The following is a 25,677-nucleotide window of genomic DNA, read 5'->3' on the forward strand; positions in this document are numbered from 1 at the left end:
GCTATACTAGTCTTCGAATTTGGTATCAGCTATATGAGTTTACGAAGGCTGCCCTTGCTCAAGGCGTAGCCATCGTAAACTTATAGCCTGACACTAGGACTTATAGTTTGACGTCATTTTTTTTTTAGGTTTGTGCAGCATCAGGTGAGTCGGAGCTCAAGGAAACAAGTGATTCCATTGGTTGAACTATTGATACATCACATTTGTTTTTTTGTGGCAAAGATTGTCTTTTGACGTCATTTTTTTAATCGTGTCAGCGATAGCCATCGTTAACTTAGCAGCAGACATGAAGACACATCGACTTAACTAGAATATTGACTGGAACCTCAGGGGAAATCAGGAAGCCACGAGACATGAGAGAATTAGAGCTGTTACGAGAGTGTAGACGAGAGATAAAAGATAGCTCGGATAAAAGGTGAAATGTTGTCTTGGCATACCTGACCCAGGTTGAAAGCATGATTATATGATGTCAGCGTAGCCATCGTTAACTTACAGCCTGACACTGAAGCCATCGTTAACATATAGCCTGGCACTAGAACCCTTCAGGACTGGCAGTTTGACGTCATTTTTTTAGGTTTGTGTAGCGTCTAGTGAGTTGTCGTTAGTAGAGTCAAGGAAACAAGGGATTCCATTGGTTGAACTACTGAATACAACTCACGATTTGTTTTCTTTTGTGGCAAAGACTTGCCTTTTGACGTGATTTTTTGGTCAGTGTCAGCGTAGCCATCGTTAACTTATAGCCTGACACTGACCAAAAAATGACCTCAAAATGCCAGTCGTTGGCCACAAAAGAAAACAAATCGTAAGTTGTATTCAATAGTTCAATCAATGGGACCACTTGTTTCCATGAGCACGACTAACGACAACTCACTAGGCGGTGCAAAAAAAAAAACCCACCAAATAATGACGTCAAAATGCCAGTGTTTTGGGGTTTCAGTGTCAGGCTATAACTTAACGATGGCTACGGTGTCAGTCTATAATAAGTTTACGATGGTTACGAGCAGAGTCGAACCTACCGACGCAAAGACCGTACCCGCTGCGCCACGTTGTTTCCCCCCTAATTGAAAGAAAACAAAATGGTCTAGCACTGACGGTATCGCTATCACCGAGACAATGAAGAGAATGAGTCGGGGACTAAATTCAATTGATTGATTACTTCTACTCACAGAATTGATGCCAAGGTATCTGGAGACTGTCTGTCTGACGGCTTCTCGTAGCTCCGTCAGGGACTCGGCATCCACCACTGGCAAAAGGCACTCCTGAAAAAGAAAGAATTTTTTTTTTAAATATAATAGAACATTATAACAAATAACATTTCTTTCATTAACTCTAATCCTGAGGCTATATGATTATTACAATATCATATCAATCTCTCTAAGACTCCAAAATACAGCGATTTTTAAACAAAAATATACGAGATGCGTCTTACAGTTATCGATAGTTATATTTTCATAAAGACAGTGACAACCAATCGCAATATGGCCAAAATGAATGAATGAATGACTCTCTCTCTCTCTCTCTCTCTCTCTCTATATATATATATATATATATATATATATATATATATATATATATATATATATATATATATGTGTGTGTGTGTGTGTGTGTGTGTGTGTGTATGTATATCCCTATCTATCTATCTATCTATCTATCTATCTATCTATCTATCTATCTATCTATCTATCTATCTACCTATCTATCTATCTATCTATCTATCTATTTATTTATTTATTTATGTAAAACCCTCCCCACACTCTCCTCTCTCTCTCTCTCTCTCTCTCTCTCTCTCTCTCTCTCTCTCTCTCTCTCTCTCTCTCTCTCAATCACTTTATCTAATACACAAACACACACACACACACACACACAAAATACAAACACACGACGACATGTTGCACAATATACTTCGCTCAAACGCCCACTCGTCTCACAGGCCCGACATTTTCATAGAGATTCAACAAATAAAGTTTCAAATGACAAGACGAAACTGACTGTAGTCCCTATACCCAGTCTCCAGTGCCCCGAGGACCAGACGAAATGAAGAATGGCTGCACACCAAAAAGAAAACTCAATATAATATATTTTATGATCTAATTCTAATGTCAAACTGTCGCATCCGTCGACGGTAGAAGTGCAGAACTGTGATGATGATGATGATGATGATGATGATGATGATGATGATGATGATGATGATGATGATGATGGTTGATGACGACGATGAAGACGACTGATGATGATGATGATGATGATACAAAGCAGCTCGATTGGTAACGTTATCTAAAAAGCGCGAGCATATAACACCGATTTTGGAGGACCTACACTGGCTACCTGTAAAGTTTAGGATTGAATTTAAAATACTCACCCATGTTTTCAATTGCTTAAACAATTCCGCTCCTGTTTACCTTCAGGAACTTATCCACCTTTATGAACCCAGTCGAAATTTAAGATCTGCTAATTTAAATATCCTAAGGGAACCCCCAAAATCGTTAGTTTTTCATGAGAAATCCTTTGACCACCATGCCCCCGACTGTGGAACTCCATCAATATTGAAACTAAAATAGTGAAAATCCACTTATCTTTAGAAAACGGTTAAAAACTGAGCTTTTCTGTAGGGCATATAATTTGGACTCTTAGTATGTATTTTATTATAATATATTATGTTATCATCGAATTTGTGTGGTTTTAACATGCCAGTTCTATATTTGTATATCATACATGATGTGTTGATGTAAAGCGCCAGTGAGCAATTCCAAATTGGAACTAGGCGCTATATAAGTTCATTATATTATATTATATTATGATGATGATGATGATGATGATGGTGATGATGATGATGATGATGATGATGATGATGATGATGATGATGATGATGATGATGATGATGGTAATGATGATGATGATGATGATGATGATGATGATGATGGTAATGATGATGATGATGATGATGATGATGATGATGATGATGATGATGATGATGATGATGATGATGATGATGATGATGATGATGATCCGTTTAGGACCAAGAAAATGTCGTTTACGGCAATCATAAAGAGTGACACACTGACAGACCAAAATTGACAATAAGTGGAGAAATAATGATTTTACCACTAGGGCACCGGGATAAATCGCTTGAAAAGAGCCAATTATCATTTGTGCGGCATGATGATGATGATGATGTTGATGATGATGATGATGATGACGACGACGACGACGACGATAATAATAATAATAATAATAATAATAATAATAATAATAATAATAATAATAATAATAATAATAATAATAATAATAATAGTAATAATAATAATAATAATAATAATAATAATAATAATAATAATAATAATAATAATAATAATAATAATAATAATAATAATAATAATAATAATAATAATAATAATAATAATAATAATAATAATAATAATTTCGTGAAAAGAATTTGATTAGTTAGGGGCGCGTCAAGAGAAATGACATCTGAGCATTACCACCATTACAATATTACACAACATTGCCGTACTCAGAAATTAAAAAAACCAACAACTTTTTAAATATTTTATTTTGGCCATTTTACTCGATCGATATTTGAAGGACGAGTTTTCTGGCCAAGTTTTTTAAAAAATAGGTTTTGCCTTGTTTTTGGTATTTTTTTGGGTTTTGTTTCATTTATCGTTTGTCTACTTATTGCTACCTTTCCTTTTGTTTTGTTTTTTTCTTTTCATTTATTTCGAGGGGCGTTGTTTTTGCTTTTGTTTTGTTTTGTATTGTTTTGTTTGTTCTTTTTTTTTCAGAGTACGGGAGTACATGCGTAACACGCCTTTTACTAACCGCAATGTGTGCTTTGCGTTGCTGTATAATTAAGACGGCGACCTATTTCATTTCGAACGTCATTATAATATGGTATAATATACGATTATCTCAAAACATACTCTCTCTCTCTCTCTCTCTCTCTCTCTCTCTCTCTCTCTCTCTCTCTCTCTCTCTCTCTCTCTCTCTCCATCTATCTATTTATCTCTCTACCTATCTATCTATCTATCCATCTGTCTCTATCTGTCTATCCATCTATTCATTTATCTCTAACACACAAACGCACACACACACAAACGCACACACACACACGCACACAAATACACGCGTACTCCCTATCTATCCATCTATCTTTTTCTCTCTTCATACCTACCAACCTACCAAGCTATCTATATCCATCTATCTACGTCTCTATGATCTATGTCACACATACAAACACAAACACACGCTCATTATCTATCATACACAAATGACCTCCTCTCTCTCTCTCACACACACACATCTCCTACACTCACACACACACATCCATTTTCCTCCGACACCCTCATTCTTCACACTCACACGCCACACAACACACACACACACATCCATTCACTCAAACACACACGCACACAAATCCTTCTCACTCAGAACGGACACACACATAAGAAATTCCAGTCACACTCAACACGCACACACAAACACACACACACACAAACACACAAACATCTCTAGGCCATCATGACATTGGATATAATAATATTAACATCCTACTCACGCAAAAATAAATAAATAAATAAAAAAATAACAAAAAAAAAAACAACGAACTTTTATTCTATCACCTTTTTTTTCTCTTTTTGCAATGTTAATTTTTCAAAATGCTATATTTAATATGCATTATTGTTTAACTCGACACCCGTACCTATTCGAACAGAGCGTTTTATTAATACGGTAAATAAAAATTAATTAAAAGAACATATTTGACAGATAATATATTATTGTGAACACAAGGACATAGATTTGAAAAATAGCTGACAGCTTGCAACATGTGCCAAAACCAATAAATTGTTAACGGTGGATATCGCGTCAATTAATAGTAAAAGTAAAGTACGGCGGGACAACGACCTTAGATTTTATACTACACGCGCGTTTGTGAGCTGGTGAGCGTACAACACACAGACACACAAATACACACACACAAATACATGCAATACACGCACATACATACAAATACGCGCGCAGGCGATTACAAATAGATAATATCATACGTACGAACACAAAACCTTTCAAGGCATAATTATTTGTTAATCCAAATCCATGAAAAATGGCTACTTTTAGTTTTAAAAATTATAGAAGATGCTTGTAAAACTTTACGGTCATTTCAGCACATAAGGAAAGAAAAACGGGACAGAAAATTCCCAAGATGAAAATGAATAAATCATCCTCATCATCATCATCATCATCATCATCATCATCATCATCATCAATAATATCAATATCATTATCATCATCATCGTTATTATTATCATTATCGTTATTATTATTATTATTATTATTATTATTATTATTATTATTATTATTATTATTATTATATTATTATTATTATTATATTATTATTATTATTATTATATTATACTATTATTATTGTTGTTATTATCATCATCATCATCATCATCATCATCGTCGTCGTCGTCGTCGTCGTCATCATCATCATCATAATCACTATCATCATCATTATTATTATTATCATTATCTATTATTATTATTATTATTATTATTATTATTTTATTATTATTATTATTATATTATTATTATTATTATTATTATTATCATAATGATCATCATCATCATCATCATCATCACCATCATCATAAAACAAAAATGCATCCCATAGGGGAAATTTGTCTCTAGGGTTTTATTCCAAGGAAAGACTGGAATAACCCCAGCGTCAACTGCAGTGCAGCGCCGAAAACTGAGCTAAGGCGAGGTGACTTGCTCCAGGTCACACAACGTAGCGTGTATTCGAACTCGGTACCTTTCGGGTATGAAGCAAAGTCAAAGATCGTACCATAACCCAGGACCTTCAGAACCGAAGGCGAGTGAAAAGCGCTTTGAGCACATTTAGTGGATATTGCGCTATATAAAGCTCAATTATTATAGAGTGTCAAACCGCAAGACCTCACAAAAAGTAGGAATAAAGGACAATAGACGAGGGATATCGGGGACCTTAAAACTTGAGCTTTTATATAGCGCAATATCCACTAAACGTGCTCAAAGCGCTTTACAAGAGGTCCCTGGCCAACAGCAACACATGACATGTAGGACGAGACATGACGCCTGCCAGGCGATATTACATATTTTTGGGACAGAGACAACGCTGTTAACGGCCAGGTACTCATTTTACACCTGAGTACGGTGAGAGAATGTGAGTAAAGAGCCTTCTCCAAGGACTCAACTATGCGCCGAGCGAGGCTCGAACCCAGGACCTTCCGATCCGAAAGCGAGTGTCATACCACTAGACCACATAGCCGCACCGTACCAGTAGACTCACCACCACCGCCACCACCAATTGTTGTTGGCTATCAAAATGAGATAATAATTTTAAAATGGGATGTTCTTTTTCATGGTCTTGGCTTGTTTACATTTTAAGGTATCAACCTTGATGATTTCTTGTTGTATCTGAACCACCACTTGTTCATTGTTGTTATTTTGTTTAGTTTCGTTTTTCTGTTTTGTTTTGTTTAGTTTTATGTTGTTTTTTTTTTTAATTACTCATTTAAAAACATTTATCTATACATTTATTCATTATCTATCATTAATTAATTATTTCATTTAATTAATTATTTCATTTAATTAGTTATTTATTTATTTATTTATTTATTTATTTATTTATTTATTTATTTATCTATTTATTTATTTATTTATTTGTTTCATTGTTTATTTATTTATGCATTTATTCATTCATTCATTCGTTTATTCATAATATATTAATTTATTTATATGCTTATTGAACTATTTATCTAGTTACTTCCTTATGTATCTAATTCCATCCATTCATATATTTATTTATTAATATACTTATTTAACTATTCATCGACTTACTTGTGTAAGTAATTAGGTTTACATTGCTTCCATTAAATTATTTACCTTTGATGAGTGAGTATGTAAGCCACACAGAGGTGTTGAAGTGTGGCATCGAAAAATGAGAAAAGAGAAATGTGAATATAATTTACATAGTTTGTACGTGTGTGTATGCGCGCGCGCGCGTGTGTGTGTGTGTGTGCGCGTGCGTATTTGAACACTAAACCTCAAATGAAAGTAAAGACAGTGAAGTATAAAAGAAACAATAGCAACAAACAAAAAAAGGAAGTGTACACAAGGGTAATACAGATATAACTAGGAGATTTGCATAATGTTTCTTTTTCAAAGCTTTATTCTGTAACTATAACGCATACCATGAGAGACTGATATCCTTCATACCATAGACAAGGACTGTAAGTGTAGACAAAGGAACCCTTGTGTCGGTTTGTTTTTTTTTGTTGGGTTTTTTTTTTTTTTTTTTTTTTGGGGGGGGGGGGGGGGGGGGGTTCGTAACAAACACGACAGTTTTGCTCTACAAAAAAAAAAAACTCGTATTTAGAGTGAAGTATAAACGAAACAATAACAGCAAATAAAAGAAGTGTACACAAGAGCCATCCAAATTGATATATTATAATTATAACCAAAAGACTTGCATAACGTTTTACGCTTCGTCCCCGAACCACCTAGAGCGACTTGGACTACACCACCGGTACCGGTGGTCAGCCATCCTTCCATCTGTCTGGGAGATTTTAATAGCCACCACCACGAATGGGGCTACCGAGACTGCAACGAGGCAGGAAGACAACTCCGCTCATGGATGGACTGTAATGATCTACACCTAGTGTACGATCCTACAGCCAAGGGTACCTTCCGGGGTACCCGCCATGAGAAGGAGTATACTCCAGACCTCACCCTCGTAACGAAAGGCGCGAACGGTGAACCGCTGCAGGTGAAGCGGACAGTCCTCGGGGACTTCCCGCATAGCCAGCATAGGCCGGTTCTTGTCACAGCTGGGGTGACAATACCGAGGGTGCAGTCTCTCCCACTTTGCAGATGGAATTTCAGGAAGGCTGACTGGGAGGAATTCAGTTCCTATATCGAGCAGGTCTGCCCTGCCATTCCTCCCAAGTCCAAGAATATAACCAGATTTAGTAGGCTACTGGTTAAGAGCGCTCAACGCTCTATTCCACGGGGCAAGCGGAAATTCTACACCCCTTGCTGGACAGCAGAGTCGGAAGAGCTGTACCGAGAGTACCAGCAGACCCAGTCCCAGGACACAGCCGATAGACTACTCCAGTCTCTGGCAGAGGGAAGGAAGCAACGGTGGCAGGAGACCGTGGAAAGTCTCGACTTTACACACTCCAGCCGCCACGCTTGGCGTTTGATAAAGAAATTGGACCCAGATCGGAATTTCGCGAAGGCTGCACCGGAATGCGAGGCAGACACAATTGCCAAGAATATTAAGAACCGTAGTAAGCGGGTCCCTAATCAGGCTTTTGAGCGCGGTGTCCGCAAGGCGTACCGTACGATTTTGGACTCGCTACCTGCGGAGGAGTCGGACTGGACGGCCCCGTTCAGTCCCCGAGAAGTGGGTACTGCCATTAGCGAAGTAAAGAACGGCAAAGCAGCAGGGATAGATGGTGTATATCCCGATATGGTGACGCATCTGGGCCCCAGGGCACGGGCCTGGCTAGCAGAGGCAATGTCTGACGTCCTTGCAAAAGGAAAGCTTCCACAAGTGTGGAAGCACGCGAAGATAGTTGCCATCCTGAAGCCAGGGAAGCCGGCGAAGGAGGCAGACAGTTACAGACCCATATCGCTGCTGAGCTGTCTTTACAAATTGTTGGAGCGTGTTCTATTAAACCGATGGGGGCCGGTCCTAGACGCTGCCCTGCCACCCGAGCAGGCAGGCTTCAGGGAAGGGAGGTGCACCACGGAGCAGGTCATTGCCCTTACAGAGCATATTGAGCACGGGTTCGAGAGAAAACAGCAAACAGGTGCTGTGTTTATAGACCTATCAGCGGCGTACGATACGGTCTGGTGCGATGGGTTAATGCTCAAACTTGCAAAAATCATAAGGTGCAAAAAGACCTTGAAGTTGTTCTCTTCGATCTTAGGGGAAAGGCAATTCCACGTCGCGCTGGGAGACGTCACGAGCAAAGTTAGAAAATTGAAGAATGGGGTCCCTCAGGGGTCGGTACTTGCGCCAATGTTGTTTAACGTTTACATTGGCGATATGCCGAACACTTCCTCCCTGAGGCTGGGATACGCAGACGACTGGGCACTCGTTACTCAGAGTAAAGTGTGGACCCGTCTCGAGAGCGTACTCAGCGAGGACGTCACCAGACTCAAATCCTACTTTGACAAGTGGTACCTGAAGATGAACACTTCAAAAACCGTGGCCACTGCATTTCACTTATGCAGTGGTTGGCACACCCGTAAACTGAATGTCCTAGTCGGGGACCAGCCACTCCCATATGAGCCGCGTCCAAAATACTTAGGGGTGACGTTGGATCGCAGCCTTACCTATCGGGTTCATCTCGAAGGGGTTGCCCGGAAGATAGAGAAGCGGAATAGTCTTCTGAGGAAGCTGGCGGGATCGACTTGGGGCGCTAGCCAAGCGCTCCTGAGAACATCCGCCCTGGCACTATGCTATTCCACCGCGGAGTATTGCGCTCCAGTGTGGGGTAGAAGCAGAAACGTTGAGAAGGTGGATGTAAAACTTCGCAAGTCGATGCACATAGTGTCGGGAACGCTAGCAACAACCTCTAGAGAATGGGGCCCGGTGATGGCAGCGATCCAGCCCCCCGATGTCCGGAGGGAGACCATTACGGGAAACTGGCTGAGTAAGATCAAAGAGAGAGGGAATGGGGATACCCCTCTCACGCGCATAATGAACGGTGCCCCCGTTTCGAGCCGAAATAAGTCCCGGCAACCCTTGTACGCAGAATCCCTGACTACGGACAGAGCTGCACATACGAGATGGAAGTCGGTTTGGACGAATTCAATCCCTCGTGGGGGCGGGGACCTACACTCCTCTAAGCTTGGTGAGAAGTTGCCAGGCTTTGATACCAGTAAGAGGAGACACTGGGTAGCTGCGAATCGGCTTCGGTCGAGGAGCTGCCTAACGGCCGGTGCGTTACATCAGTGGGGTCTAACTTCCTGTCCTTTATGTCCACGCTGTGGGCAAGAACCCGAAACGGCAGAGCATCTAGTCGAAAGGTGTGTTGTGACGATGCTACCAGGCGGGTTCGCGACGGTGCACGAATGAGGACCGGACTTTGCTGATTGGGTCGATCGTCATAACATAATAGTGTGAACCATAAGAAGCTGCTGCTTCGTCCCCGGCCCTAACGATAATGCATACCTGATTGGAGACAGTGGCCCCCTTTGTGCCATAGACAGACACTATAAGTGTAGACAAAGGAAACCTTGTATCGCTTTTTTTTTTTTTCGTCAGTCGAAAGAGGTTATTTTATCTATTTACTACTTATTTGGAGAGAACAAAAATCATATCGAAATTGAAATAAACCGTGCCTTCAAACCGAAGATTAAATTCTACTATATGTAAAACTAGGGCAATATCCACTACACATGCTCAAAGCACTTTACAAAGGGTCCCTAACTAACAGCAAAACGTAATATGTAGAACGAGACATGACGCCTGACAATTTCTTTCCGATAGAGACAACGCTGTTAAAGGCCGTGTGTTCATTCCATGAGTAAGGTGAGAGAATGTGAGTAAAGAGCCTTTTCCAAGGACTCAACTATGCGCCGAGCGAGTTGGCCTTAGTGATCTTCTCTTCTTAATCGTAGACGTATTGCGCAGGTACTCGTCTACACCTGTGAGCGAAGAGCCTTTTTTCCAAGGAATCAACTTTGCGCCATTCAGACAGCGGAATTCGAACCTGTTACCTACAGGTCCTAAGGCGAGTGCCCTATCACTCGACCACAAAGCCGCGCGTAAGTCAAAGTAAGTAAAGCACAATCGCGTGTTTGAATGATATATCATCATCATTATTATTATTATTATTATTATTATTATTATTATTATTATTATTATTATTATTATTATTATTATTATTTATTATCATCATTATTATTATTATTATTCTCATTATTATTATTACCATTATTATTATTATCATTATAATTATCATTATCATTATCATTATTATTATTATTATTATTATTATTATTATTATTATTATTATTATTATTATTATTATTATTATTATTATTATTATTATTATTATTATTATGACCTACAGAGCCACAAGTTACAAACTATAATCTTAATCCACCAGTCAGTTATCGCAGATAAACAAGTGGGTACTAAATGTAAACAACAGTCCGGTATATACAAAACCGCCTGATACTATCATAAACCTATCGCATATTTCATAGATAACAACGATAAACAGCGGTCCAGGGGGTGACCGTCAACCACATAGCCCGATAATTGGTAATCAGCCTAGTGACGAAAGTCAACATGTTGCCATTCCCATTGACACGTGGAGAAAATAATAACACACAACAAATCGCTAAGGTTAACTCGTCGCCACGTCGCCCCTTCAGCAAAAATACTACTTTTGCCAGTGTGTCGTAGCGAGCAATATGCCTTCCAATTTCAGTTACTGATGCTATGCTTTTAGGTAAAATACGCACAATCGTCCGCCGGATTTAACATACCAACGCACAAAAGTGTGTGCAACCTTAAACGTTTATAGTCTGATTGGCATAATTCAGTGAGAACTTACCACCAAAATCCCTGTCTAAAAAACAATAACAAAGTTCTGAGTAACGTCAATTTCCCTCCTTATATAAGTTTCTCACAAATTCCAATTTTAACTAAAAAGTACTTATGAAGTCTAATTTCTGTTATAAGGTTATTATGAATTCTAATTTTAGTTATAAGGTTTTTACGAATTCCCATTTAATAAGGTTCTTATGAATTCCAATTTAGTTATAAGGTTATTTTGAATTCAAATTTAGTTAGAATTTTCTTATGAATTCCAATTTTAGTTCTTTAAAAGTTGCAATTGCTTGCTATCCTTTGGATGGACGCTAGTCTATCTCAAAGTATTTTCCGCCAGATTGAACAGATTCACCTACCCACCCACACACTGCTGGGTAGAAAGGGGGGTTAGAAAAAAAGTCTCGACCGCTCCAAGGATCGATCTTGGCCCCTTTGCGTGTAAAGCGAGTGCTCTACCAACTGTTCTATCAGGACCCACATAGCAAACAAAAAAGAGAACCAGCAATATTTTTTGGTGAAAACAGCTTTCAGTTTCTGGAAAGAATAAAACGGATATTATAAGGATTATTTTCAGGAAGAAAACTAGATTTGCCGAATATTGGAGAAGGCTGTCCTATCTCCCCTCTGTCCGTAATCATAGGCCCCACACCGCAACTGAATGAAGACGATAAACCATCATACACACAATGCCAATTGTCAATACTGTTTGTAGATATAGATAGTCGTGGCATATACTAAGCCCGTAGTGTCAATATTCGAATTGAAGTGGAGAAGAAGAAGAAGGTCACATACTTTAGCGAACATAAGGAATTATTTTATTGATAACAAATCATTTACAAGTACCCCTTATCTCAACCAATTTAATAAAATCATTAGAAAGAATAGATGCTTGTGTGTATTCATACAATTCAAAACCGAACATAAAATTTATAGGTAGAACGAAATTGATGTCACTCAGCTTTCTGTTCTTGCTTTTAGCCAGCCATTTTTATATAACTAGTCCTCCCTAAATTGCAGTAATCAGACTATAAACGTTTAAGGTTACAAATAGTTTTGTGTGTTGGTGCATTATATCCGACTGGCGGAAGTTATGAGTCTTTTAACTAAACGCAATGCATCAATAAATTGTTTTTCACCAGTGCATGACGATTTTGGTAGATAGGTGCAAAAATGGCCAAGTTCATCAGGTTCGTCGCCGTCATCTGCTAATTATTACACTTGAGCAGCATTATCAAAAACTATTTTATGTGCGTGTGTGTATTTGTGTGTGTGTATATGTGTGTGTGTGTGTGTGTGTGTGTGTGTGTGTGTGTGTGTGTGTGTGAATGTGCGTTTATATACAAACGGGAATTCGTCATATTTCACAAATCTAAAACATGCAGTCGATAGACGTGATAGTCCCATTCCAGGATAAAGGCAAAAAGTTAAGTAGCTAAAAGGAAACGAAAAACAAATTTATTTTTTTTTAATTTAAAAAAAAAATATTTTGGTTGATAGAAATTGACGAAACGAAACAGCAGGGGCAGACCTCCCTCGACAACGAAGAATGGGACATATTATACCTATTATACCTTGAAAAAAGCGATTGATTCATCATAAATATTATTTTGTCATGGGCCACAAGAAAAAATGCATCTACATCATTGCATCCAAAGTCATAGTACATGTGGTCAAGTGGTATGGCACTCGCCTTCGCATAGTGAAAATCCTTGGGAAGGGCTCTTTACTCACATTCTCCCGCCGTACTCATAATCATAGTGTAAAATGAGTAATTAACAGCGTTCTCTCTGTGGGGGGTGGGGGGGGGGAATTTGTAATATTATCGCTTGACAGGCGTCATCATGTCTTGTCCTACATGGTAAGTGTTGCTGTTGGCTATGAATTCCTTGTATTGCGCTTTGAGCACGTTAACTTGATATTGCGATATATAAAAGCTCGAGGTTTGGGGGGGGGGGGGGTTCAATGTTGTTGTTTTTTACGAGTATGTGTGGAATTTAAATCCAAATGCTCCTCATAAATCCATTTGTTTAGTATAGGTCCTATTACTAATATAATATCAATATCAACCTGATTTTTATTAGACAAATACACCCATTCATACCTAACCTCTGTAGCTCATTCGATCAAGCACCTCAGCTTGTAGAATATTATTATGTGCATTCACGCATACATCAATCAATCAATCCGCCCATACCACCATCGCTCGAGATATATTCCAATTTATTAATTAATGTATCCTCCGATGTTCACGAAAAGTATGATTGAATAGCACTGCACAAGAAAACAATGGTATAATTACAAAAATTATATTATTCTCCTGTGACACCCCCTGCCTCCTTTATCAGATGCAGACAATGTATTATTAATAATTAGCACCGTACTTCGTTCCAGTCGCTTTCAGCTATAGACCTGTATCAAAATGAAAAATGACCCAACTAATATCAAGTATAGATAGTATGCAGATGACGTCACTCGGGCCCTTGTTATTGTTTTTGCCATCCGCGTTTGTGAGTTGTTCTCACTAAACTGTATTAAACCAGACTATAAAAGTTCATGGTTACACAGAGTTTGTGTGTTGGTCCGTTATACTTCCGGATGGCAATGTTGTGAACTCCTGGCAAGCGCATTCTATCTATAGTCTAGTTTAGTCCGCTACAATGAGAAAAGAAAAAAAAAGAGAAGGAAAAAAAAAACATCTTTTTAAAAACATTTGGCGATAAAAACTCGTCCTTCGATAAATATTGATTAATTAAAATGACTCCTCCTCATCTTGTCAAAAACTCTCAAAGCTGGGTTTTGATTAACGAGAAGTATTTCTGGCTATTCATTTTGTTTTTGCTTTTTGTATTTGTATCTTTTTTGTTTATTTTGTATTTTGTTGGGGGGGGGGGGGTTGGTTTTCGGTTGTTTGTTTGTTTTTTGTTGCTTTTTTTGTGTATGTTTGTTTTCTTTGTTTTTCTGGTTGGGGGGGGGGGTGATTTCTTTTTTGATTGGGGGGGAGGGGGTAGTATTTTTTTTTTTTTTTTTTTTTTGCTTTAAGGGGGTTGTTTTTTTCTTTTTCTTGTTTTTTTTCCGGGGGGGGGGGGGGGTCTAAAAACAGCAATGATAGGTTAGTCCTCTACAAAAGGGAGGGAGGAGGGAGGGGAGAGACATCGATTTTTCTCGTCTGACACCAAATCTTACTGTTTTCACAAATAATATATCAATCAAAGAGATGCCACTACGACACTGTCTAAGTGAAAACTGTACATGGTGTAGTTATAACCAAATAAATAAAGAGAGGAAATTGTGACTTGGGAGAAATTCTTTCATCACTCTTTTATCAGCCCAGGGAGACCCATTACTGCTCTATCGCGCCATGTGTATGTTTAAAACTATGATAAAAGGTATAAAATCGTTATGTTTACAGCCTGTTTATTTACTTCTAAAATATTTATTTACAATTTCTGCAGTTCTCAATCCTGTAGGTATAAAATTGTCAGTGGATCATCTGACTGAGACATCAATTCAATTCCATTTTTATAGTGTCCCGACTTTACATGTTCTAATTGTGAACACCCAATTATCATCATCATCATCATCATCATCATCATCATCATCATCATCATCATCATCATCATCATCATTATTATTATTATTATTATTATTATTATTATCATCATCATTATCATCGTCGTCGTCGTCATCATTATTATTACCATCATCACCATCATCACCATCACCCTCATTGTAATTATAATTTTCGATTAAATGTAACGTTTATATGTACTTTAAAAAAATAATTCCTTCTTTTATCGAGCGTCATATTTTTTCAGTAATCTTCTTTCAAGATCGTATTAACGTAATAGATACTTCCCAACACAAAACAGCACATAACAATAAAGAATACATAGAGATAAATAAATGAAAAATGAGTTATGCACCATGGTGAGTGTTGAGTGCAGTCCCCTCCACGGGCGCACAGCAGCAGCAAGGAGCGCTAAGTGTCAAGAACGATATGATATCAATATATCCAATGGAATAAAAACACCGATCCTTCAATCGTCGAAATCAATAATAAATCAATTCGCTTAAACAAAACCTCTCGTATCCAGAAAGCAAAGAATCCTCTTTTTTGTCAGATTGAATATACACACCACTTTATAAACACAGCGGGCATACTTGTAAAAAATATACTACACGATCAACGAGGAGAACTCCCAACGAATGAGTTGAATAAATGAATGAATGAATGAATGAATGAATGAACAAACGAGCGAATCCTTCACTTCTTTTTACGAATACCTGACTCTTTGCCGCTGTTTAGCCTTCCCCCACAGGTGTTATGCAGCGAGGTTGTTAGTTGATAGGAAATGTGCCAAGGCGAATATTATTTACTTCTCGCAACGTACTACCACAACCCTTTTATTTCTATCCCTCCTCTTCTTCTTCTTCTTTCCTGCGTGTGCCTGGTACACTATTCCTTTACCTATATCCCTCCGCCTTTACTTTGCAAACATATTTCGTAATGTTATCAACGGACTCAATAGATAGTATGCAGATGACGTCACTCAGGCCTTTGTTATTGTTTTTGCCATCCGCGTTTGTGAGTTGTTCTCACTAAACTGTATTAACCGGACTATAAAAGTTCATGGTTACACAGAGTTTGTGTGTTGGTCCGTTATACTTCCGGATGGCAATGTTGTGAACTCCTTGGCCAACCGCATTCTATCTATACTATACCTAGTTAGACGCACGCACACCCACAACACACACGCCTGTTTTGAATCTCTATATTATTATACTTTCTATACAGTCCAGAAGAAATATTATATAACAATGTGCAATTGAATGTAAGCTTCACTTTAATATACGAAAACAGATAAAAATGGACGTTTCGGGTTTCCCCTTTATCAACAAAACAGGATGAATGAAAATTTACAGACGAATGAGATAATGTGGTAGTTATTTCATTCGTCTGTAGTGTTTCATTCATCCATTTTGTTGATAAAGGGGAAACCCGAAACGTCCATTTTATCTGTTTTCGTATATCAAATTGAAGCTTACATTCAATTTCACATTGTTATTTATTTCTTCGAGCTTCGAGCAGCAACCAGTCCAGAAGAAAACATCCACACGAGCAGTAGACCAAAGTTATACTTGTAAAGAGGGGGTGTGGAGTAAGGGGAAACTAGCTTACTTTCTACATTTCAGCTCACTTCGTGGGAACAGAAGAACGCGGCGTGTTTTTTAATCATCTATCATAATAAAATAATATATTATTATATTTTGTAACGATAAGTCTTGTCGTTAAATAACATAATATCCCTTAGGGGATTTTTCTCGACATAAATATATAGCACACGTTCACACAAAAGATCCAATAAGGTCAATAGGTGCATATTTGTTTACAATTGGAACGCAGAGAGGTTCACGGTGCGTAAATATAGCATATTATGTTACCCGTCGCCTCAAAACGGTAGTATGTCGGGATGACAAAGATACTGAAAACTGAATCTATAAGCCAAAAATATCAGATTTGGGTTGTGTTTGTATGTTTTATTGAGGAGAGTTAGTAAAGTATTTTATAACGCTAAAAAAACAAAATGTCATAATAATATGTTTGATCCAGTTTTGGCTTCAATTTGACTTTTTAGCAACCTGATCATTCCGACATATTACCGTCTTGAGACGAAGGGTCACATACATATTTTGTATAATATTATTATTATAAAATGAACCACAAATTTGGCATCGTGCTTGGCATAGAACAAGTCAAACAAGTTATCCCATTTCGAAAAGGCTAGATAGATACTGTGGTAATTAGCAAGCGGGTTATGTCTAAACACGAAATTTACATTTCATTACACAACTGCTGTCCGTGTTCAACTTAGAGTCTGCCTCGCATGAAAGCTACAACTGCCATGACTAATAATCATTACAGCTGGTTAAATGAAAAGTATGAATGGCAATATTTAACTTATAACCCGTGGCGTTTATCTCCAGCAAGCTGCTCTTAAAATTCAAACTGACTTATTAAAGCTGGGATTTAAGTGGACAGAAAAAAAAAAAATAGATTAACGGTATTATTGGCGGTTGTGATAGTTTTATTCTTAGTCTCTCACCATGAGGTTAATGAACCTGAACAAACGCATCTACAAAATAGTACAAATGTAAATCAAAATCATAACTGATATCATACTAAATTTAAATCAAAGGCGAAGTTTACAGAAAAAAATCCCTGTCAAAAATCATCAAACAAGAAGCAGGAAAGGTATAAAAGAAAAAAAGAAATATCGGATGTAACGTATCATTGGTTACGGTGTGATATACACGTAAGATTTTAATTCAACAAGCAGGTAAGTAAAAAGAAAGGAAAAAAAAACTGATGATGATGACGATGATGAGGAGGATGATGATAATGATGAGGATGATGATAACGATGACGGTGACGACGACGATGATGATGATAATGAAGATGAAGTTAATAATGATGACAAAACATAATACTTATAACAATGATAACAACAACAACAACAAATACAACAGCAACAGCAACAACAACAACAACAACAACAACAACAACAATCAACGGTCTCATAGTAAAATCAGAGGGTGAGGGGCTAAAATAAAAATATTGGAAAAGTATTGGCTTAATATTTCAGCAGTATTTTTTTGATCGATGTTGAAAAGCGATGAACACTCTAGATTAAATTATAATTTCTTTTTCTTTTCTAACTTTTTATGGGGTGTTACCGCTATGGTTGAATAAAGATAAAATGATATGGCCCCGAGGCAGTGCGTCATAAATGAAAAAATAAAAAACATTATGTCATTATGTACACAGATAACAGGTAGTCAGTAGTAGTATTGGGTGGATGGATAGAAAGAATAAAATGTTTAATATGAGAAAGAGAGAGAGAGAGAGAGAGAGAGAGAGAGAGAGAGAAGGGGGGCGGGGCAGAGAGAGATATACAGAAGAGGGAGAAAAAATATATATAGAGAGAGAGGGGGAGGGGGGGGGGATGGAGAAAGTATATATATATATATATATATATATATATATATATTATATATATATATATATATATATATATATAATAGAAAAGAGAGATAATAAACATGAGAATATAGAGTAAGATAGTTTGACTTACAAGTGAGAAGGTCAAATAACATTAATTATAATAAATATATAAAATGTCCTTTTCATACTAAAGTAGCACTTTTTTCATGCTTGGGGTTGTTTCATAATTTTATAAAACAGTGTGTCATTCCCTTGCTCAATACGGATGGATAATTGAATACGGCAATGAGCCGAAAGCGGAAACCGAACTCAGGTTGTCAGGGTGAAATTGCAAGACCTTATTCACTCGACCATTTCGCTACCGATGGAGAGAAAGACTGAGAGAAAGACAGAGGGAAAGAGAGAGGCAGAGATAGAGAGAGAGAGAGAGAGAGAGAAGAGAGAGAGAGAAGAGAGAGAGAGAGAGAGAGAGAGAGAGAGAGAGAGAGAGAGAGAGAGAGAGAGAGAGAGAGAGAGAGAGAGAGAGAGAGAGAGAGAGAGAGAGAGAGACCAGAGATTGAAAGAAAACAAATAAAGTGGGGTGTGAAGTGGCTTGGGTGGGAGGGAGGGAGGGGGAGGGGATAACAGATGGAATGGAATGCGATTCGGTTCGATGGTTGCCAAAGATAAACCCAATGTCAGCGACTGTCGGGTTTTGGAGTTACATTTTGAAATGATGAAATGAATAAAAGACATTTATCCTGGCCATTGCATCGCTGTATATTAATTGACTAAATTTTACGCCCTTACATACAGGCGAACACAAAACACAGATGTACACACACACACACACACACATACACACACATATCAGATAGATAGAACGAAGTTGACGTCACTCGGGTCTTTGTTATTGTTTTTTGCCATCCACGTTTATGAGTAACTCTCACTAAACTGTATTAACCAGACTATAAAAGTTAATGGTTACAAAGAGTTTTGTGGTTTGGTCCGTTATACTTCCGGATGGCAATGTTGTGAGCTTCTTAGCCGAGCGCATACTATCTACACACACACATACACACACACACACACACACACACACATTACTTTAAACGTGACCCGTCGCGTCAAAATGGTATTGTCGCGGTGAACCAAGAAAAATAAGAGGTTTTAAAGTTTGATGTTAGTTGTTCCTTTAAAAATTTATCTGCATCATACCACCATTGGAACATAACTTAACTCGGGTCTCATAATTTTCACTATAATTTCAATTTTAAGTTCCTGCTTCATCCGACTTAATGACGTTTTGAGCCAGTAGCTCACAAATTGTGCAACACATCATCAAAAAACGTGAACATCTATATAGTGCAGTATCCACTTCAAAAAAGTAGTCCTTCGTAGCAGTTATGCCCATGGCGCCAGAGTTTTCTAAAGCGTGAAACAAACAATATCAATTGCTTGCAACACTTTGGACAGGACGCTAGTCTATTGTAAAGTACTTTCCACCAAAGCTAACAGACCCAACTACCCAATCACTGCTGGGAGGAGAGAATGGTCAGGAGAGAAACTGCACCAGGGGAGGGATCGATCTCGGTTCCTTTTTGTGTGAAGCGAGCCGAGCGCTCCACGCACGAACAGAGCTATCGGAATCCCCATTCACTTCATAAACTCAAAGTAATTTAGAAGGTGTCCCAAGCCAAAAGCAACACTGAACATGTAGGACGCGACGAGACAATGCCCGACTTTTTATTTTTTTGTTCTATAGAGAGAACTCCAGTTACAAACGTCCTATACTTTTTTTTTTAACGTGAGCTTTTATATAGCGCATTATCCACTAAACGTTCTCAAAGCGCTTTACAAAGGGTCCCTGACCAACAGCAAACACGTAACATACAGAACGAGACATGACGCCTGTTAGGCGAGATTACAATATATTTTTTTAACAGAAACAACGCTGTTAACGGCTAGGTACTCATTTTACACCTGAGTACGGTGAGAGAATGTGAGTAAAGAGACTTTTCCAAGGGCTCAACGATGCGCCGAGCTAGGCTCATACCCAGGAGCTTCCGATCCGAAAGCGAGTGTCAGACCATAAGACCACATAACTGCTAGTGAAGATGGTGAGAAGATGAAAGTAAAGAGCCTTCTTCCAAAGACTCAACTTTATCACTACCCGGAGCGGGGCTCGAACCTTCGAACTAAAATTAGGTCAAGCCGATTATCATACAACCAGACCACAACAGCGAACAAAATAAAACAAACAAAAAAATAATAATAATGTCATTCCTTGAAAATGGAGGAAGGAAAAATAAAGCCCTATCGTGGCCGTATCCTTATCTCCGGAAAACAGACAGGCACTTGTGTATTGGTCCAGCCACATTATACAGCCCATCGGGCAAATCTGGTTTTATGTCGGGTTGAACTAGATAAAAATATAAAAAAAACGATTGAATTTAAAGTCAAATAAAATGATATCAGAATCAGGAAATTGAAGGCTTTTCTCTTTCATCTTTTTTATTTCTTTATTTTTTTTTTTTGTTTTTTTTTTTTTTTTTTTTTTTTTGGGGGGGGGGGTGTTTTGTTTTATTTTTTTTAAATATTGTTTTGTATTTGTCTTTAATCTAATTTTGTTTTGTTTTGTTTTTATTATTTTTGTTGTTTATATTTTGTTTGTTTTTGAGATTTTTGTTTGTTTATTATGTGTGTTTTTTTGTTTGTTTGTTTGTTTGTGTTTCTTTGGTGAGGGGGGTTCCTTGTTTTTTTCTTGAATTTTGTTTGTTTTGTTGCTATTTTGTTTAAATGGGCGGGGGTTTTTCTGGGGTTTTTTTGTTTTGTTTTTTTTTTTTTTGTTTTTTGTTTTGTTTTTTTTTTTAATTTATTGTTTGTTTTTTGTTTTGTGTTTTGTTTCGTTTTTTTTTTTTTTTTTTTTTTTTTTTTTTTTTTTTTTTTTGTTTGTTTGGTTTTTGTTTGGTTTTGGTTATTTGTTTGGGGTTTTTTTTTAATTCTTTTTTTTAGGGGGGGGGGGGGGGGGGGGATAATTGTTCTGCTTAATTTTGTGGCGGGGTGGGGACTTTAAAGTAAGAAATTAAACTCAACTCAACTCGATAAAGACGTATTTAAGTCCATTCTAATTTTTAAAAATAAACTTGAGCTTAAAATTCAGTTATAAACATCGGAGTCAACTCGACATAATACCGTGCGTTTTCAGACGATGGGTAACATATATCTGTCTAATCTGTTGTAAGCCCTACTGAAAACGAGTGACGTAGTAAATATCTGTCAATCTTAATCTAGATATACATTTACTATCCTAATTTCAGCAATTTTAATCAGCCTAAAGTTCAAGATTCAATGCAAACGTTCAAGTGGTGAGACACCAACACCAATGCTGCGGATCAAACGGCGTAAAATAATGACGTCTGACGTGTACTTTATTAAATCCCTTTGATTTGAGACAAATCCGATTTTACTATTGTAGAAAAAAAATCCTTTGTTAAATTTAAAAAGAAAAAAAAGATAATGAAAGAACGAAAGAAAGGGAAAGGAATGTTCTAAGGATTTTTTTTCATCACGCACTTACCCGTTTTACTATTTAAAAAATAAAAAAATAAAAAAAAGGGAAAGGAATGGTCTAAGAATTTTTTTTATCACGCACGTACCCGTTTTACTAATAAATAAAAATGTGGACGTGTAATTGCATAATGATATTATAATCCTGATCACAATGGTAGCCTAATTCTTTAATTTCGAGAACATACCATTGGGAGAAGAAGAAAAAATATTTTAGTTAAAAGGTCATTAGAGAGGTATAGAAATAAGATTCTTTATTTTACTCCTCCCTGCGTTTGAACTTGCGAACGAGTTCCCAATGCTGTTGAGCGAATTGGAAATTTGATCGAAATTTCAAGCGTAGGAATTCCGGATCAGGGAGAACGAGAGGAAGGAAAGTGAGCGTCAGAGAAGACGGGCTGAGAAAGGAAAAGAAAATTGTGACCAATCCACTCAGTGTGGCATTTTCGTTTTTGTTTTTAAGGGTTTTAAGGCGCTTGCAACACTTTTAGGTAGGTCATATCAGCGCAAGTAAATGGGAAGAAAATGGGATGGTAAAAACATTCTAGATGTACAATTAAATGAACTTGAGGAAAAAGTAAGACAAAAGGGAATGGTTCAAATAGGGAACAGATCTGGACTCTCAAGAGCACACTATCAATGTACTTGGTTTGATATCATCTAAAAGTCTCACCCAGACACCAGCAACAAGATCCCACTATGAGGAATGCATTCAAATGTTGACTATAATAAATAACAATACATAACAGAGAGATGATTTATAAGGGGGGAAAATATCCTCTCCCAAGCTATAACTATACATTCGACTGTTTCCTTCCCAGCCAAGGACTCTGGCCAGGTGAGTATAAAACCAAGACAAAGACAGAAAGCAATTGGAAAACAGATACAGGGGGATAGAAGACACAGCAAGTACCTCCCTGCCTACTATAGGTGGTCAGGAACCCCACCCAGCAATCTGGTATTATGTTTGGATAAACCAGACGCCTTAGAGTAAAATTTTAAGTAAAAGAGAGAGAGAGAGGGAGAGAGAGAGAGAGAGAGAGAGAGAGAGAGAGAGAGAGAGAGAGACCTGAAGTCAAAACTCAAATGTCTAAATCAAATGCTAATATTGATATGCCCTTGTCATTTCCAGGTGGTAGGTGGTCTGATTTGCTGACCAAAACCAAAATCATAAGTATGCACATACACAAGGCACGCAAACATAAATACACAGACATAAAAATCAAACAATTTACACCTTAAATCAACATCTTTACAAAATAATTTTAAAAAATAAAATAAAAATTTATTGAGCGTTGAAAAGGGTTTGAAGGGGGTTTGTTAGAAAAGGTTAAAGCCTAAATATAAGTTAATTAATGGGTTATAGTTTATCCTATTTTGAAGTGCCCCAAAGCCTGTTTCAGTCAATAAAAATAAGAGAAAAATTTTGAAAAAGTCAAATATTAAAAATTGTATAAATACGAATATGGAAATATGAAATACAGAAAAAAATAGACGACAGGAAAAACAATGTGAAGTAATTTTTTTTCTGAATTAAATTGCGTTAACATTTTAACTAGATAAATCTCCGTCTACTGTTATTTAGAAGCAATTCATATAATCTCAACAATGTAATATTGAAATGACGTTTGGTAAGGCAAAATAACATGGGAGATTTTATCTCTGTCTTTATAAAAAACATATCCAATGTACAATTATGAACATTGGGCGTTCACAACAACTTGAAGCAACAACATGTGAATTTGTGTTAACAAAGTCACTACATAAACAAGTTGTTGTCTCTTTATGTCTCCTCCCCCCTTTTCTGGGCCAAATTCTTATGCTTGCATTACCCTGATCCCTGGCCAGTCTCCTGAAGCCCGTACATCCCCCACCCCCACCCAATGATTGTCGATCTTATTAAAATAAATTCTGACGGGTAACGATGTCTTCAGCACACTGATAATTCTTAAGATCAATATTTTGATGTCTGTTAAATCTTCACCCATTGGTGAAATTAAGGGTAAATCTTGAGCGATAATGCTTGAGGTCGTTAGAGGGGTATAATAAAAGAATTCTCGAACTCCTGCATTGGAAGAACTCATCACCAAGGTCGCCCAGCGGTATTGAGAACTCGTCCCAATCTAGGAGTTGAATAATCTTATAATATTGCCAGCCAGTTTCAAAAGGCACCGGCGAAACGACATATAATTTTTCAACGTATTAATAAATTTAAATATCTTTCAGTATTAATTTTCGGCATTCCGGATTAACGTAACGCTCTATAAAACGGCGTATTCGGTTAGCATTCAGAGAATTCAGAGAAGTCCCGGGTTTTTTGGTGTTTCTGTTGACGAGTTGTTGTTATCTTATTCTGATAACTGATAAAGCCTACGTTTTCTGGTTACATGAACAAAAGTTGTTTGTTGCTTTGGTTTTCTTTTGTTTTGTTTTGTTTTGTTTTTGTTTTGTTTTAAAAATTTCTGGTTTGTTTGTTTTTTTAGGGGGGGGGGGGTTGTTATGTGTGTGTTTGTGTGTGTGTCTGTGTGTTGTGTGTGTGTGTGTGTGTGTCAGTGAATAACTTAATATTATATCAATTAATTGCGTATCCTGTTTTTAAAAGGACATCAGGTTATGCCTGGTTGTTTTTGTAGGGTTTTTTTTTTTGGGGGGGGGGGTTGTTTTTTCTTTTTTTTTTTTTACGATGCAGTTATCTACATTAATAGGTCACCACAGGTGCAGATGACGTGCGTCAGTCAACATTCCACCCCAGACTAATGACGTCATAAGGTTGAGGAGAGTCGATAAATTAAACATCACGTGGAAAGAGCCTTATTGTTATAATTCAAACAATAATGACTAACACCACCTCGGTACGGGATAACACTTTTGTGATGTGGTGCGTGTGAAAACCTAACACTGGCTTTGTTTGGTTTGGATGTGGAGATATTAACGATAATAAAACAGATTATTTGGTTAGAACGATAGCTACAGTAGATGGGGTACCGAAATAAAGAGAGAGAGGGGGGGGGGGTTAGAGGAAGCGGAAGAAGTTGAGATAAAGAAAAAGAAAGGGGAGAGGAATTGGAAAGGAGGGAGAGGAAGAGAGGGGGGCGGGATGTAAAAACTCTCAAACCTGGAACTTTAATAACGACCTCGCAAGGTCCCAGGTTTAAGAGGTTTTTTTTTTAATTTTGAATCCTAAATTTGTTAATACCGTGTCTTTCCAGGATACGACAATTAACTGGTTAAACACATGGTTATCTGTAGTAGAGTTTTAGTTACGATGTAAAAAAAAAATAAAAAAATTGAGCTTTTATATAGAGCAATATCCACTAAACGTGCTCAAAGCGCTTTACAAGGTGTCCCTGGTCAACTGCAACATTAAACATGTAAGACGGGACATGACGCCTGTTAGGCGATATTACAATTTTTCGGCCAACGACAACACTGTTAACGGCCAGGTACTCATTTTACACCTAAGTACGGTGAGAGAATGTGAGTAAAGAGCCTTTTCCAAGGACTC

General features: G+C 37.5%; 1 protein-coding gene across 23 annotated transcripts in view; it reads right to left on the bottom strand.

Annotated features, from left to right (window-relative positions):
* The window catches only part of LOC144970138 (cGMP-dependent 3',5'-cyclic phosphodiesterase-like), a 258,901-nt gene that overhangs the window by 103,945 nt on the left and 129,279 nt on the right, over positions 1–25,677 (bottom strand). For 16 of the 23 annotated variants that reach the window (XR_013644912.1, XR_013644911.1, XR_013644909.1 and 13 more), the window contains one exon: positions 1,167–1,259. Coding sequence is in view for 14 of the 23 variants with exons in the window: in XM_078909406.1 (XP_078765532.1) it covers positions 1,167–1,259 (93 nt within the window). In the remaining 9 variants the exon portion in view is untranslated. Of the gene's footprint in view, positions 1–1,166; positions 1,260–15,543; positions 16,067–25,677 lie in introns of those variants that run through there. The other 7 variants (XR_013644914.1, XM_078909408.1, XR_013644915.1 and 4 more) reach the window with 4 other exon arrangements.

The sequence above is a fragment of the Berghia stephanieae genome, chromosome 4, assembly GCF_034508935.2.
Source record: "Berghia stephanieae isolate SIO BIC M18660-M18661 chromosome 4, UCSD_Bste_1.3, whole genome shotgun sequence".
In the NCBI taxonomy this organism is placed as follows: Eukaryota; Metazoa; Mollusca; class Gastropoda; order Nudibranchia; family Aeolidiidae; genus Berghia; species Berghia stephanieae.